The sequence below is a fragment of the Myodes glareolus genome, chromosome 2 (genome assembly GCF_982192425.1).
Source record: "Myodes glareolus chromosome 2, mMyoGla1.1, whole genome shotgun sequence".
NCBI lineage: Eukaryota > Metazoa > Chordata > Mammalia > Rodentia > Cricetidae > Myodes > Myodes glareolus.
Window position 1 is genome coordinate 15,979,694 of NC_142027.1, and position 15,297 is coordinate 15,994,990.

The window sequence follows — 15,297 nt, forward strand, 5'->3', positions numbered from 1 at the left end:
TCCCTTTTCTCCAGCCAAAATTTAAAACTCCCAGAAGGCATAATTTTCCATATGTGGCTTGTGGGTTATGGTGACATGGGTCAGCATTGGCCAGCACAGCACAGGCGACAGGTTAGACCTTGGTCATATATTAGGCCTGAGATAATAGGGGCATCATGCTCATATTAGTGGAATGATAAAATAATAATTCTTGTCAAAATTATGTATATAAAAATATGTATGTGTGTGTTTGATATATTTTATCCCTTGCAAGTAACATGTGCTCCGTAAATGGCCTGGTATTTTCATCCATGGGGAAAAACAGTGAGGTCACCTCCACATGACATCATCACAAGGCTACGCTTACATTGCCCAAATCTGAACTAAAATGTTACCTCTGTTTTCAATAGTAAAAGAAGTAGTATTGACATAAATCATATGTCTTCACACAAGACACATTAATACTCAAAAGGTACCAACCTTTTCTATTAAGGTGGAATATGTTGTCAAAACATCTGTTTTACCTTGATTGAAAAAAAGACATTGTTCAGGAAAATGGTTGCTATAAGCTCTGATTAATAATTTCTGGTTTGGACACAAGAGAGCTGCTCTTGTGATGTACAAGCTGGCAGCGCTGCCCTGATTTCAGGCTTAATCTGCTTTTGGCAGCGCCATGGGAAATGGGGCAGACCAGCAGCCCTGAGAACCAGGGATTAATTCATAACATCATAATTCTCTGACATCAGAGAAATACGAGGGAAAAAACCTGAATGAAATGTGTTTCGTGTAAACAAATCACAGAATGTCACAGACTCAAAGTTACTGCAAAAACAAAAAGCAAAAAAACCACCACCAACAAAAGAAAACTATGGGAGAAACTACGAATTGATTTTTGCTTAATGGAGGGCCACATTAGAAGCAGATAAAACAGAACTAAAGCGTAACACAATTAAAAAAAGTGAATGAAGAAAATGGTAAACATTTACTCTGGAGTCAGATTGGCGCTCTCTCTCTCTCTCTCTCTCTCTCTCTCGCTCGCTCGCTCGCTCTTGCTCCCCCCCCCCCGTGTGTGTGTGTGTGTGTGTGTGTTCACATGTGTTCTCCCTGTATTAATCCAGCACCTTGTACACGGGTAAGCACTGGCCTTGCATGAAGTACTTTCTCACTGAGCACAGTAACTTCATCTTTGAGATTAACATTTGATTGCGATAAATTATAGGATTTTCCATGTTAAAAATAAAGCACGCCTTTAAAGAGAAAAACCGAGTGAAGACAGGATTTCACTTTGGGGGTAGAGAAAATGTTCTGGGTCTAGGGAAGGTTGTGATTTAAGAACATCTTCGATATACTCAATACCACTGAAGTATTTACATTATAAGACATCAGATTTTAAAGTCATATGAATTTTTCCACAATGTTTTACAAGTAATGTAAGACTAAAGCACATAATGGTGACATTTAACAGAGATATAAGAGCTGAGGCATGCATGCACACCCACCGCATGTGCCTGGACCTAGGTAGGCGCCTCTGGAAATGTGAGCAGAAGGTTGAATTTCATGGACTCTTGAGGTCAGGTCACCCTCTCCTGCTGTGCACACTCTGAGCCTTCCCAGCCTCCCTTCTTGCATGCTGCCAGCTCTGTTTGGCCTCCTGTAATACTCCAGAGTCCAACTCACTTTCAGGCAATTATATCCTCTTGGCCACCTTCCCTCATTTGAAATTGTCCCGCAATACAGTGTGCCTTATTAGCTTCATTACATAGTGTATCACAACCTCAAGGCCTTAGTAGAATTATCTGAGTGCTTTTTGTTTTACCACCCTAATTGTGTACTGCCCAGGTGACCTAATGGAGTTTCTACCCCACCTTTATCTTGCTCATCTTTGAAGATAGGGTGCCTGAAGGCCAAAAGTTCCTCTTCAGGTGAACAGACCAAAACCTGATGGCTATAAGATGGCTACCAGCGTGGCCACTGCAGAAACTTCAAGTACATGATCAATAGCATCCACTACCAGCATCATGACTGATAATAAATGCCATCACAAGAACCAAACAAACCATACAAGCAGAAAATAAGATGTAAGCAGGCAGCAAGTTAAATGGCTCAGCAGTTAAAGAGCTGAGTTTGATCCCTGGAATCCAGGGGAAAAAGTAGAAGGAGAAAACTGACTCCACAAAGTTGTCCTCTCACTGTGGATGACACACCCACACACGTGCACACGTGCACGGGGGAAGGGGACAGTATGTAAACAAACCAATCCAATCAAACCTTTAAGATGCCATACCTTGGTACTCTATTACTGTAACTTCTTGGTGGTCTTTTGATGCCGAAAGTCCATTTGCCTTATGATCTGAAAGAGTAAAACAGATGGATAGTTAATATGGAAGTCTGTTTTCAAATGTTTGAGTGGGACACAGCATTCAATAAGCCAGCATAACCTGAGTAACAATTGTTGCATAATTCAGAACACATAAAGCATAAATTATCAAATTAGGGAAACCATACCACACATATCACTTTCATTTTCTGTATGGTGAGTTGGGCTTTTAGCATTTCTCAATCAGAATCTATAGCTGGAAGTACATTCTCCTCAGCACCCCTGAAAACGAGCATGCCCTTAATTTAACCATCTAACCAACCATCCATCCCCAACCATCCACATATTTGTCCATCTATCCACTTGCTGCCCACATATCTATGCACTTATCCACCCACCCACATATTCATTCACCTATTCACCCATCCATCCACCTACCTACCCACCCACCCACAAATCCATTCATTCAAAGATAGCCTCTCAGAGAAGACTCAACTATCTTCTTTTTATATAGTCTTTTACTCTCTCGTTGACTCAATTACCATTTTTTTTTGCAAAACAAAAACCAAAACCAATCAAAAAAACCTTCACAAATACTTATTATTAGTTTTGATATGTCTTTTGAGATGAAACTTAGAAGCCTCCCTTTCTTCTAGACACCTGTACCTCTTTTCTCTACTTCTACCACACATTCATGGGCAAAAGTAACAACTAGCTTGGTTGCAAACTTTCTTTTAATTCTACAGATTTCATCTCAGTGAAATACATCACAATGCACAGGGTTACTCTTGCCAAAAGCTCACACTTTGCCCAGGATACACCTATACAGGCAGAGAATTCTGCCATCCACTAAAGTGCTTTGAATATTTGTCCTTTTTGCTCTCACATACATCCGTGTTCCTTGTCTCAAGAAGGTATGGAAATACCCAAAATCAAGCAAAAGAAAAATAGGGGACACCTTGCCTCATCACCTTAAAATAAACACTGGTCAGGACAGACATGGAAAAAATAGATAGCTTAGACAGCATTTGAGAGAAACCACCATTACTAAAATACACCTGCTTCCCAGACTTGTAAAAGAAGAAGTGAGTTGGCCAACATGGATCTTGGTATAGAAAACACCAATAATAATAATGGTCAATGATGTGGGATTTCCCTCTGTATTCTGTATTCCCCTCTGTATGCTAAGCTAAATCACCATATATATTTTAAAGGTATCATGATTTCATAATTTGGGTCTAAGGATATGTTACTTTGGAAAAGAGGTTCTTCTTTTGTTTCCACAGAGGATGAGAACCCGTAAAATCCTTCCAGACTAATGTGGTTTGATGGACTAAGGCCCCCCAAAATGTTTAGAAGAACTTTGGGTGACAGTCCAGCAGTGAGATGTCTCTGTCAATTCTAAAGTTTTGGAAGTTGCTTACAATGCACTTCTGTTTAGTTAGGTAATATTACTTCCTTCTGGAGTGTTTGATGGAGTTAAAGAATTTATAGTTATAGTTATAGTTTTCCTTAGTTGTAATAAATGATAAAGTATATATAAATATTGTAACCATAATTCTTGATACCTGTTTTGTTGTATGTAATTTTTCTATGTTAAAGTTTAAACTTTCCTTTTATTTAAACAGAAAAAGGGAGGTGATGTGGGATTCCCCTCTGTATGCTGTGAATACCTTTGGTCAATAAAGAAGCTGTTTGGGGCCTGTAATAGGGCTGAGCAGAGCTAGGTGGGGAAAACAAAACTGAATGCTGGGAGAAAGGAGGTAGAATCAGGGAGAAGCCGTGGAAGTGCCCCCAGAGGATGCACTGAAACTTTGCTGGTAGGCCACGACCTCGTGGTGATGTACAGAATAATGAAGATGGATTAAATTAAGACATGAAAGTTAGCCAATAAAAAAGTTAGATTTAATGGGCAAGCAGTAATTTAATTGATACAGTTTCTGTGTGGTTATTTCCGGTCTGAGCTGCTGGGCGATTGGAAAACAAGTGGCCTTCTATGTATTAAGTTCTTAGATGTCAGGCAACATTGCTAGTGCTTCTTTAGTATGTACTCATTTAACCATTATAAGAATTATCTGTGGTTATGGCTTGAATATAAAATGTTCCCCCAAGTTATGGCTTGAATATGAAGTGTTTCTCCAGCTCCTGGTTTTATTTTGGGATGTTTTGGAAACTTTACAGGGTGTGGTCTTGCTGCAGGAAATAAGTCACTGGGGTGGGGTATTGGAGCTAACTTGACCTTGACCCTTTCCTGTCTCCTGCTTTCTGCTTCCTGTCCACCACGGGGTGAAGAAGGTCATTCACCCCATTATCATACTGCCATGATGTTCTTCCCAGGCTCTTGAGGCCAACCAACCATGAAACAGGAGCCAAACTAAAATGTTCCCATCTTAAGGTTTTTCTCAGGTGTCTTGGTTACAGCTGTGCATACATAACTGATACAGTACCCAAGTCCCACTTGGTTGCTTACACTCTACTATTTATTCTAGTCTGTATTATGCTATGCCAGGCACAGTGCCCCATTTCCCTTAAGTTGAGCTATGAACAAGAATTGCCAGTTAATACAGATGTCATGTGGAAAGGTCCTAGGTTTATTTGAAGGTAGGACTGGAGAGACGAGAAGTTGGTATTGATGAAGGCAAAGGACTGCCTCTGAGTACAACAGGAGGGTAGAAGTGAAGAGACCAGTGATAAGGGACACCATGGGAATCTCAAAGGTTTTCTCAATACTGATATTATGACCTTTGGGGATCAGGTACTTTCTTGTAGGAGGCTGTCCCATACACAATCATGTTGTTACACCATCTCTGGCTTCTATCCACTAGATGCAGGTAGTACCTTGCCCATACCTTAACGTCTAAAACTGTAGAGATGGACAAATAAATGTGCCTTGAGAATGTGGTGTGGAAAAAACAGGAAGTGTAGAATGGTTGAAATCCCTGCTCCACTCGGGCTAGCTTAAGAACTAGGCATAGAAATACAGCAGTACGCCTAAGGAGAACAGATAACTGGAAGCTCCAGGATTTTAAAGTTCTTGGGAAATAGACACTTTATAATAATGGAAGAGAATTTATCATGTTTCTGGAAGGGGAAGAAAATCTTTCATGTGAGATGGCATCTTCTCTTTGGCTTATTTATCTGTAGCCATGAAGGCGAAGTTTTTATTTCCCTTTTCACCTCTTTGAAGCATGGTAGCACGCCGCATGGTAAGTTAAAACTCCCCAGGCTCTCTGAGACTTAAGCATCCGGCTGGTCAATTTGGGTTTTGGTTCTAAATTGCACCATGGATACTGGCAACCTGGTGTGGGTGAAGAATGTAGACCTCCACTGACCCTGGTCACCGAGAATCACAAATGCAAATGGCTGTCCAAGGCATGAGGCCACTGGGCTCAGTGATAGACAGGAGTTAGGGCCACCAAAGAGTCACTTCAAAAACACTTTTGGCTCCTGTGTTTCAAGAACCATGAAAACGGTCCAGGGAGTCACTTCAAATCTGCTTTCTGCTTTTCCCATAGACTTCCTTCACCTGCCAGTTGTTTCTCTCCTTCCCACATTGCTCTGAGACTGCTCCCCTCTCCCTTCTCCAGAGCTACTCCTTTCACCGCCTTCTACCCTTCTCCAATCTTATTCTCTAGCATTCGAAGACAGAGCCTGTGCCTTCAGCGAACAGAAGAGGGGTCAAGACTACAGCTACACCAGATTCTCACAGGTGGGCTCAGGAAAACGTAGGCCTTCGTTTCTCATCCTACATCAAATGATAAAATCTCTGGATTATGTTCCAAACGTGAAAGGTTTTTAGCCTTTCCAAGGACACTTGGAAACCTCTGCATTAGTGTCCACAGCAGCTCTTGGTTATGACCAACAAGTCCTGTGATTTTTTTTTGAAGTGCTTTAGTGGACTTTTCAGACAAAACAATGAAGACTAACATTCTTTGGAAACCAGCTAAGGGGAAACCTGAGCAAAAGAGGAAGAGATAATCTTTGCTTCCTTCACATTGCCCTGCCTTTGAACTCTCCAGACACCACACGCCCACCGAGTGTTTGTTTTCTTCATCTGACTCGTAGGCTCCCATTTATCCCGGAACACAGCAATACAGTCTGAGACTGGAGGGTGAATATTTTTCCCCGTTTTGTCAATTCCAATTTTCTACTTACTAAAACTTCTTTTGAAAAAAAAAATATATTTTTAAATTCAAAGATCACTAAAAGTTCTACAGAAAACAACAGCTTCTTCACGAGTTGTACTCACTTGTTCAGACATTTCACGTGTGCATATTTCAAAGGTTAAAACTTTGATTTATTCATTAACACTTTCATTTTTAATTATGACTTTTATTTACTCTTAAGAATTGCATGCGTTAAAAAGGATTGCATACACATATAAAATGAAATATGATCATCCATCTTTATTCCATCTTCATTCACCACCCTCTAACTCTCCTTGTATCCCCCAAACACATCCCTCCCCTCCCAACTTCATGTTCTGTGTATGTATGTATGTATATATGTATGAATGTATGTATATACTGGTGACCTGAGTTTAACCCCTGAAACCGCACAGTAGAAGGAATGAATACACACACACACACACACACACACACACACACACACACACACTACAAAAGCTTCATCTTGGTCTATACTTGGGTTGTATTTTATATTCAGTACTCATCCCACTGATCTGGACTTCCTTTGTGTTATAATCCTGACGAGGTAATAATGAATAAAATAGACAAATAATAACAATGATGATGGTGGAAACCTACTCAAGTTCTCTGTCGTAATAGATATAAAATGAGTTCATGGCCTCATTGTGAAGCAGAGTGCTGAGGCCAGCATCCTCCGGATTTTAAACTGTCGCTTCGATTCTACCACAGATCCAGTCGTGCGCATTTTACGCAGCCATTTCACCTGAACTACGACAAGTAGACTTTCACACTCCACATTTGGCCAAAAAACCTTTGCTACTGTCTTTTAATATTTGATTTGAGTGAATTTCAACAATTGGACCTCCTTCTAGTTTCACACACTATCCTGATGGCCTACGACTGTTTCAGGACAGACGGCTCCCTGGGCCCCAGAGATTAAACGTGAACAGAAATTCATCCAGCCATTTTTTAAAATGTTTGGTGGCTGAGTCAAACTACTGTGTGTTTGTGTGAGCTCACAGCTAGTGGTGCAGGATCAGCTTTGGAGTAAGAGTGAGTTAGAGAACCGCTTTTACCAAAAGAGAAAGGAAATTATAATCCTTGGTTTCACAAGAAATGAGCGTAGCTAAATGTAAGCAATCTTCGCCTGCCAATCACAAACATGACAGTCAGACAACGCTGCCAGACCATTGTTCCCATGTTCTGCACTTTAAAATAAATGGTTCTTATTCTTTTGGCTTCCTGAACACTAATCAAAGGAAACCTGAAGCAACAATAAGCAGGGAGGTTTCCCTTGGCTCTCGAAGTCCTTCTGTTAGCGTTTATGTCAGTAAAATATAATTGGTAATGCGTGTTTGAAATGGAAAGGCTCAGATGCCATGAGTCATCATCTCACCAGAGACCTGGAAAATAATATCCACAAACCCTCCATTTTAAGGATTGGGGTTTGACAGAGCACATGAATGTGTCCATAAAGCCATTGGTTCTGTAAGATCGTCGGTGTTTCAAAGGTGGAATTAGAGGACCACAGTCCTTGGAGACTACTTCCTGTATCCAAGTGGTACGGAGTCAAAATGAGGAGCTAAATACATTCATGAACAAGAACTCCATACTTGTATGTTGTGAAAGACAGTAGAAGAAAGTGTCCTTCAGCTGGACAGTGGTGGCGCATGCCTTTGATCCCAGCACTCAGGAGGCAGAAGCAGGTGGATCTTTGTGATTTCGAGGCCTTAAAAGCCACATAGAGAAACCCTATCTCAAAAAACAATAAGTAAATAAATAAATAAAGTGTCCTTTTAAGCTATGAATGTAGGTTAATGAGAGAGTACCTGCCTTGCATATATAAGACCCTTGGTTCAATAGCTCAGATGAAAACTATTGAAAACAGAAAAGAAAAAAACTATTCTTGAAAATTTTACAAAAATGCTTATTGACAGGGCCTCCTTACCCAATGTCCAGGGCCTTGAGTATTACCCAGGCCAAGGCTGGCCAAAAGGGGTCCATTTATTCTACCTTATAAGTCTTCTGCTTCAGAAAAACATTTAAAACATTAGCAAAGTTAATGCAAGATATATGCTCACTCAAAGATTATAGATCTGACAGTGTTGTGACATAAGAGAATTCTTTTGATACATCTTTATGCTACACAATTGGTATTCTTAACTGCTTTAAACAAATTGAAAATATTGGAACACTGAGCTGTTATTAGTGACCCTGAAATTGCTCTTAAAAAAAAAGCACAGAAGTAGAACGCAAAGATCACAGGAAGTTTAAAACAACACTAAGCACGGGGGTGGGCAGAGAGAGCTCAGAAGGAGGTAGAGGTGCTATCTTGCATCTGATGCTTAAGTGATTGTTTATTTAGGATTTTTTTGTATCAGTGTTTTGCCTGTATGTAAGTATGTGTACTGTGTATGCATCTGGTCCAGGGGAGGTCAGAAGACATCAGACTCCTTGGAACTGTACTACCAGATGATTGTGTCCTGGGAACTGAACCCTGGTCCTCGGCCAGAGCAGCGATTGCTCTTACTGCTAACCCATCCCTCTAGCTCCTGCTTAAGTGATTTTATAAATATTAAAAAAAAATCATGGACTAACTATTTCTCTGTCTCCTGACCAAAACCATCACTGAACAACTTTTGAATTTGTGTGTTTAAGGCATTTCATACTGGTTTTCAGATTTTCAGAGACAGCGTTGGTGACTCAGAACCAAAGTTCTGTTCTTGGACTCAAGCTCAAGAACTAGGCTTTAGGCATTTGCCCAGAGCTAGTCAAACTGGAGAAGTGATGTGCAATAGTCGACTCAAACACGATTTGTTTGGTAATTCTGTTTTCTATTTTGTTTTATTTAAAATTTTTGTAGATATATTTTCTTATAATATATATTCTTTCTTCTCCCCCTGACAATTCTATTGTTAAGTTAATTTCTACGGAGAAAATAACTACCAAATTTTGAAATGGGTTTTGGACTTTTGGATTTTAAAAGCTATATCAATGTATAGTAATTCGATAATTAAAATTGCAGTCAAAGCCAGATGGACCATTTCTCCTATTGAGGTACACACTCCAGAACACCAGTCATCGCTGAAAAGGACACTCAGGCTTGTCCCTCTTCCACGCCATCATGAAGAATGGTGTATTCTTGATATCTGATATTTACATAATTCCATTGTTTGCTATTGATTTCATCTTAGGAGGAGTCAGGCAGAACATATAAAGGCAGAATGTCAGCCCTCAGCAATTACAAAATCAAATGCATGCTTTCTTTTTTTTTGTTTTTTTTTGAGCTATATATTTTTTTCTGCTCCCCTTCCTTTCTCGTTTCTCCCCTTCTACCATCTCCCATAATCCCAACATTCCCAATTTACTTAGGAGATCTTGCCTTTTTCTACTTCCCATGTAGATTGGACAAGTGTATGTTTTCTATCTTCTCACATTTTAATGTGGCTTCTTGCTCTCAAAAAGAAGAATATCAGTCTTCTTTGAGGCAAGGGTCAGAATGTAAAAGTTTGAGAGCATAAGAACTTCTGGACAGATGTCTCTTTGTTCTCTTTCTCCCCCCACTCTGTCTTTCTCTCTCTCTTCTTCCTTCTCCTTCATGTCTTCTCTCCTCTCTTTTTTTCTTAAGAATATTTATTTATTTATTATATATACAGCATTCTGCCTGCATGTATCCTTGCAGGCCAAAAGAGAGCACCAGATCTCATTACAGATGGTTAGGAGTCACTATGTGTTTGGTGGGAATTGAACTCAGGACCTCTGGAAGAGCAATCAGTGCTCTTAACCGCTGAGCTACTTGACCCTTCAGCCCCCTCTTCTCTTTTCTATCCTTCTCTCTACTTCTAGTATGGGTGAATGAGAGAGATGACCATGTTGTCTAATTCTAATCCTTAACTCACTGATCTGTTTTCTAGCCATATAAAGTGGCTAGAAATAATAAATTCTACAGTTTCACATTCCTCTTGATAATTCTGTGCAATTTGGCCTATCAGTTAGTGCCATCATTATCAGTTATTCTAAAAATACATAATGATTTAAATATTTATTTTAAAACGTAAGATAATTTATGCCAAATTTGATAATAAGGTTATGCAAATTATTACCTTACTTTACTTTTGAAATAAAAACCCTTACCATACTTCATATTTTGAATCATGTTTTCAGTGAAGCCCATAATTTAGCTAATATCTTATAGAAGTTGGAAAACGATTGTAGTGCAAAGTAAATATTTATTCTTAGCCCCAGCGGATTATCTTAAATGAGTAACAGAAAACAGGAGAACTTTGATTTTTCAGTTAGCAGGGTGAGGGGTGGAGAGAAAGAAGGGTTTCATTTGGGAGGAAGGACTTCAGCAGAAGCTGTTTGCCATTATGGAAATAATCATCTCTGCCTCATTTTGTGAACTTCTGCCAGTGGTTTTGGAGTACATCCACAAGAGTTAAAGATGTTTGTAGCTAACTTTAAAATAGCCATTGACCTCAACCACATAGTAATTTATTTTCCTACTTACTTAATTCTGAAAAAGTAAAGTGAAACTTGGTCCAGTAAAGAAGTCAACAGAGACTGCTCCTGACATCTGTTAGTGGAATGCTGAGGTGAATCCAACATTTTGTCTTGGTATTAAGAGTTATTAGACACAAGTTCTAAAACGTGAGGTCTAGGGAGAAGAAGTAAGGCAGATGTATTAGGGTATTTAAACATTTACCGTAATTTATAAGTTTTCAGATTAGATTAAGAACTTACTGTTTAAACAAGTTCAGTCTCAGTGACCATGAATTTAAATTTTTTTATTTCATTTGCAAGCAAATGTTTTAAGTAAATGGAATTAAGAGACATTCAGTAACTAAAGATGATCCTTAAAACCAAAGAAATAGATATTTAGCTATCAAGAGCAACTACCTGTATATTAATATATTCAAACTGATCTTAAGTATTGGATACATAGCCAACAGAACTGAAACAGCCATGTCAAAGAGACACCCACTGTCCATTCCAGTACTGTTCCCTATGGACAAGAAATGAAAAGAACCTAGCTGTCTTAGGAAATGGAGGCAGAGGGATCAGATGTTAGTAATTCTTAGCTTCACAGCCACTTCAACGTCATCCTGGGCTACATAGAACCCTGTCTCTTGTGTGTGTGTGTGTGTGTGAAAGGTTTGTTTTATCACAGAAGTTTGAGACCAGCCTGAGTAAAATAGTGAGAACACATTTCAAAAGTGAATGACTCTACACCCATGCACATAATGGAAGCACAAATTAGATTTGGTGTGATTTTTACTTGCTGAGCCATCTTGTTATGGAATCCTTAAACAAAACTCGTTTATTTAGTTTTTGAAGTAGAATCTTTATGTTTTCTGGACTCTGAATCCTGCTGCTTCAGCCTCTTGAACTAGGGCTGGAGGTATGCCATTGGCTTATTAGAGCCATCTTTGGTCTTTAGGAGGAGAAACAAGATCAAGTGTCACCCCTGTCACTTTATGTAAGATACAGTGTTGGTTCCCTTCCAGATAAAATGAAGCTAATGTCTTCCTTCACTAGTTGTAAAGATTCAATTAAAGGCCATAATTGCTTAGCCTAGTTATTAGAACATAATAAATTCTCTATAAATGTTTCTTGCTTCTTCCCTGCTCATTGCTTGATGTTCCTTGTACAAAGTGGTCATGCAAATTTAGTGTTCCAAAGTGACTCAACAATTTCACACACACTGGGGTGGACTACCAAAGCATCGAATCGTTAGGCTTATGTTTTCTTCTTCTAAGAATGATTGGAACAACTTCCTTCCAGTGGCTACTCAGAGCGGGGGAGGGCCATGTTTAAATTCTGCGTCTTCTTTCATTCTTATTATGACATGTTTTCAACAGCTACTGGCTCTTTGGACTGTTCCAGCATCTGTGAAGCAGAATTTGTGACAATGACAGCTTCCACACTACCGTTATCGAGCCAGCTCGTTACGCTTCTCTTAACACACTTTCTGCACTTAGCACCCAGGACAACCCTCTCCTGGTCTTCCCTCCCTCTGATCATATGGTTCCCTCTACCCATCTTTCTTTTCACGATGTTGTGATCCAGACTTCTGGCATTAAGCACCAATAAATGCCAACAGCTCGTAAATATTTATCTCTGGTCTAGACATCTTTGCTGAACTCTGGGCTTAGATACAAATGTCTGTTCAGCCTTGCCACTTGAAGATTTAAGAGACGTTCCAAACCCTGTAACTAAATATTATCATTTTAAGCCTACTCTACCTTTCTCATTTCAGACGGTGACAACCCAACTGCTGCAGTTGCTCTAAGAGTTCACTTTCATGATGCATCTAAACTCTGAATGCTTCCTACTGCTCCCGCCCCTACCACTAAGATCTGGGCACAGACACCCCGCATAGACTGCTACAGGGCCTGGGCCTGGCATTCTGCTTCTCCTCTCATCTCAGTACCCTGACTGGAGTGATCCTTTCTGATGCTAAGTCACACCATGGAAGGCTTTGCTGGTAAAAGTCCTTCCACCGACCCATTTTAACAACATATGTATCCAGAGACTGCACAGCATGTTCCACAGGCATCATTTCAGGCACCTCTCACGCTGAGTTTATTTTCCACATCAGCTAAGAAGGAAACTTAGAAAGAGAGTTTCTGTAAAATACAGTATATAATAAACCTTCTGCCTTCGATCACCACAAACCTAAAGCTATGATGCAGTGATGAAATACATATACTTTACATATATTCATTTTAATTCATTGGTTCTTAACTCTATCAGAACTTTTGGGTGTTAAGGGAGGGGGTACTGGTATGTGCACATGTGTGCGCATGACTGTAGAGGGCAGAGGTTAACCTCAGGTGCTATTCTTGGAGAGCTGTTGACCTTGTCTTTAGACAAAGGGGCTCTCCCTGGAACCTGGTGCTCACCCATTCAGCTAGAATGACCAACCAGTGAGTCCAAGAGATCTTCTTTTCTCTGTTTTACCAGGACTAAGATTACAGTGTATATCACCAACCCTGACTTGTGTGGCCACTGGGAATCAAACTCAAGTCCTCACACTTGCATTGAGCCATCTCTTCAGCCCAGAATCTCTATTAAAAAATGCTGACTGCCTCCTTCCAAATGAAGTATGTTAATAACTATATATACATTCAGAAAACTAAATGTGAACTTTCTTAATGTTAAGTAGAAATAGAACGAAAACAAAACGGTACATATTTTAATAAATATGTGCATAAGTGATCACTTCTGAGTACACTGGAAGACACCTGAAAGTTGTACCTAGGTTTGACCAAGAGGATCAACCCTTCCAAATAAAACAGAAACAAAGAACCTCATTACTGCAGATATTAGAATAGAAATTTGTATATTTATTTAGATGAGACTGCAGAAAATTGTTTATAGGTTAAATAGTGTAAATATATGCTTAGATAATTGCACACTTTTCACTTATATGGACAAGCGGTAAGATTTTGGGAAATCATGAAGACTGAAGGGCATGTGCGGAGAAGTCTTCAATTTGATAGATTGATCCAGTAAACGCTAATTAACAACCCTGGCCCCTGGCCAGTAAATTCACAGCATCTACTTATCATGGTGACAATCAAATAGTTCTCTTAAAAAGCACAACACCCTCTTTTTTAAAAAAAATTTTGATTTTTTAAGATTGTTGAATATTCTAATGGCATATTTATTTTCATTTTATGGGTATGAGTTTGCCTACGTGTGTGTAAGTGCATGAAGTTCTACCTACTGTCCAAGGACACTGGATCCCCTGGAACTGGAATTACACTTGGCTGTAAGCCCCTATGTGGATGCTAGGAACTAAACCTCCATCCTCCGCAAGGACAGAGCAGTTAACTGCTGAGCCCTATCTCTAGCCCCTAAATTTATTTTATTTAAGAACCTCATACATGAGCACTGAATCCACACCACTCCTGTCTCCCCCATCCAGCTGCTCCTATGCCTCCCCCAAATTAACAATCTCCTCTTCAACTGTCATCCTTAGATGTATACACACATTTATATGCACATATGTGTATACTATACCAATATGTGTGCGTATGTGTGCACACACACATATACAACCTATTGAGTCCATTTAATGTTGCCTGTACATACGTATGTCCAGGGGTGACCCCTTGGGTTTGGTCAGTCTGTATGGGAGCTTGTCCCTGGAGGAGCCTGACTCTCCCTCTTCTGCAGTCACTGACACCTATGTAGCTCCTCATCTAGGAGTGAGACGGTGTGGGATTTCCCTGTCACCATTGACATCTCTCTCACTGATAGCTCCTGATTTACTTCCCGAACATACTTTCACCTAGAACATCTGGAAAGTTTTGTTTTGTGAACATTTTTTCACTTATGTGGTAATATAACATGACTTTAAAGTTATTTTTTTAAAAAAGATTTATTTATTATGTATGCAATATTCTGCTTGCATGTATGCCTGCTGGTCACAAGAGGGCGCCAGATCTCGTTATAGATGGTTGTGAGTCACCATGTGGTTGCTGGGAATTGAATTCAGGACCTCTGGAAGAATTGCCAGTGCTCTTAACCTCTCAGCCATCTCTAAAGCCCTAAAATGATTTTTTTTTAAATTAAAACCTATTCTCTTTATTATGCTCCATGGACCCTACTTGTTTTCACAACTATAAAAGATGTACTGTCAAGGACACATGATTTATTCATGGTCACTTTTTGTACAGTTTGAGGCCTTGGACACTTATTTTATCTGACCTTTCTAGACTTTTAGCTACTCACTGCTCCAAATCTAAGTCCAATATAATTTTTCCTGCTAACAACGTGTGATAAGTGTTCATACTTTTATTTAAGAAAATATTAAAGCCAGGCAGTGGTGGTGCACGTCTTTAA

The 15,297-nt window shown here is 39.6% G+C and overlaps 1 protein-coding gene across 1 annotated transcript in view; it reads right to left on the bottom strand.

Moving 5' to 3' along the window:
- The window catches only part of Jam2 (junctional adhesion molecule 2), a 53,291-nt gene that overhangs the window by 23,031 nt on the left and 14,963 nt on the right, over positions 1-15,297 (bottom strand). Inside the window, exon 2 of the mRNA XM_048422552.3 lies at positions 2,264-2,329. Coding sequence (XP_048278509.2) covers positions 2,264-2,329 — 66 coding nt within the window. The remainder of the gene's footprint in view (positions 1-2,263; positions 2,330-15,297) is intronic.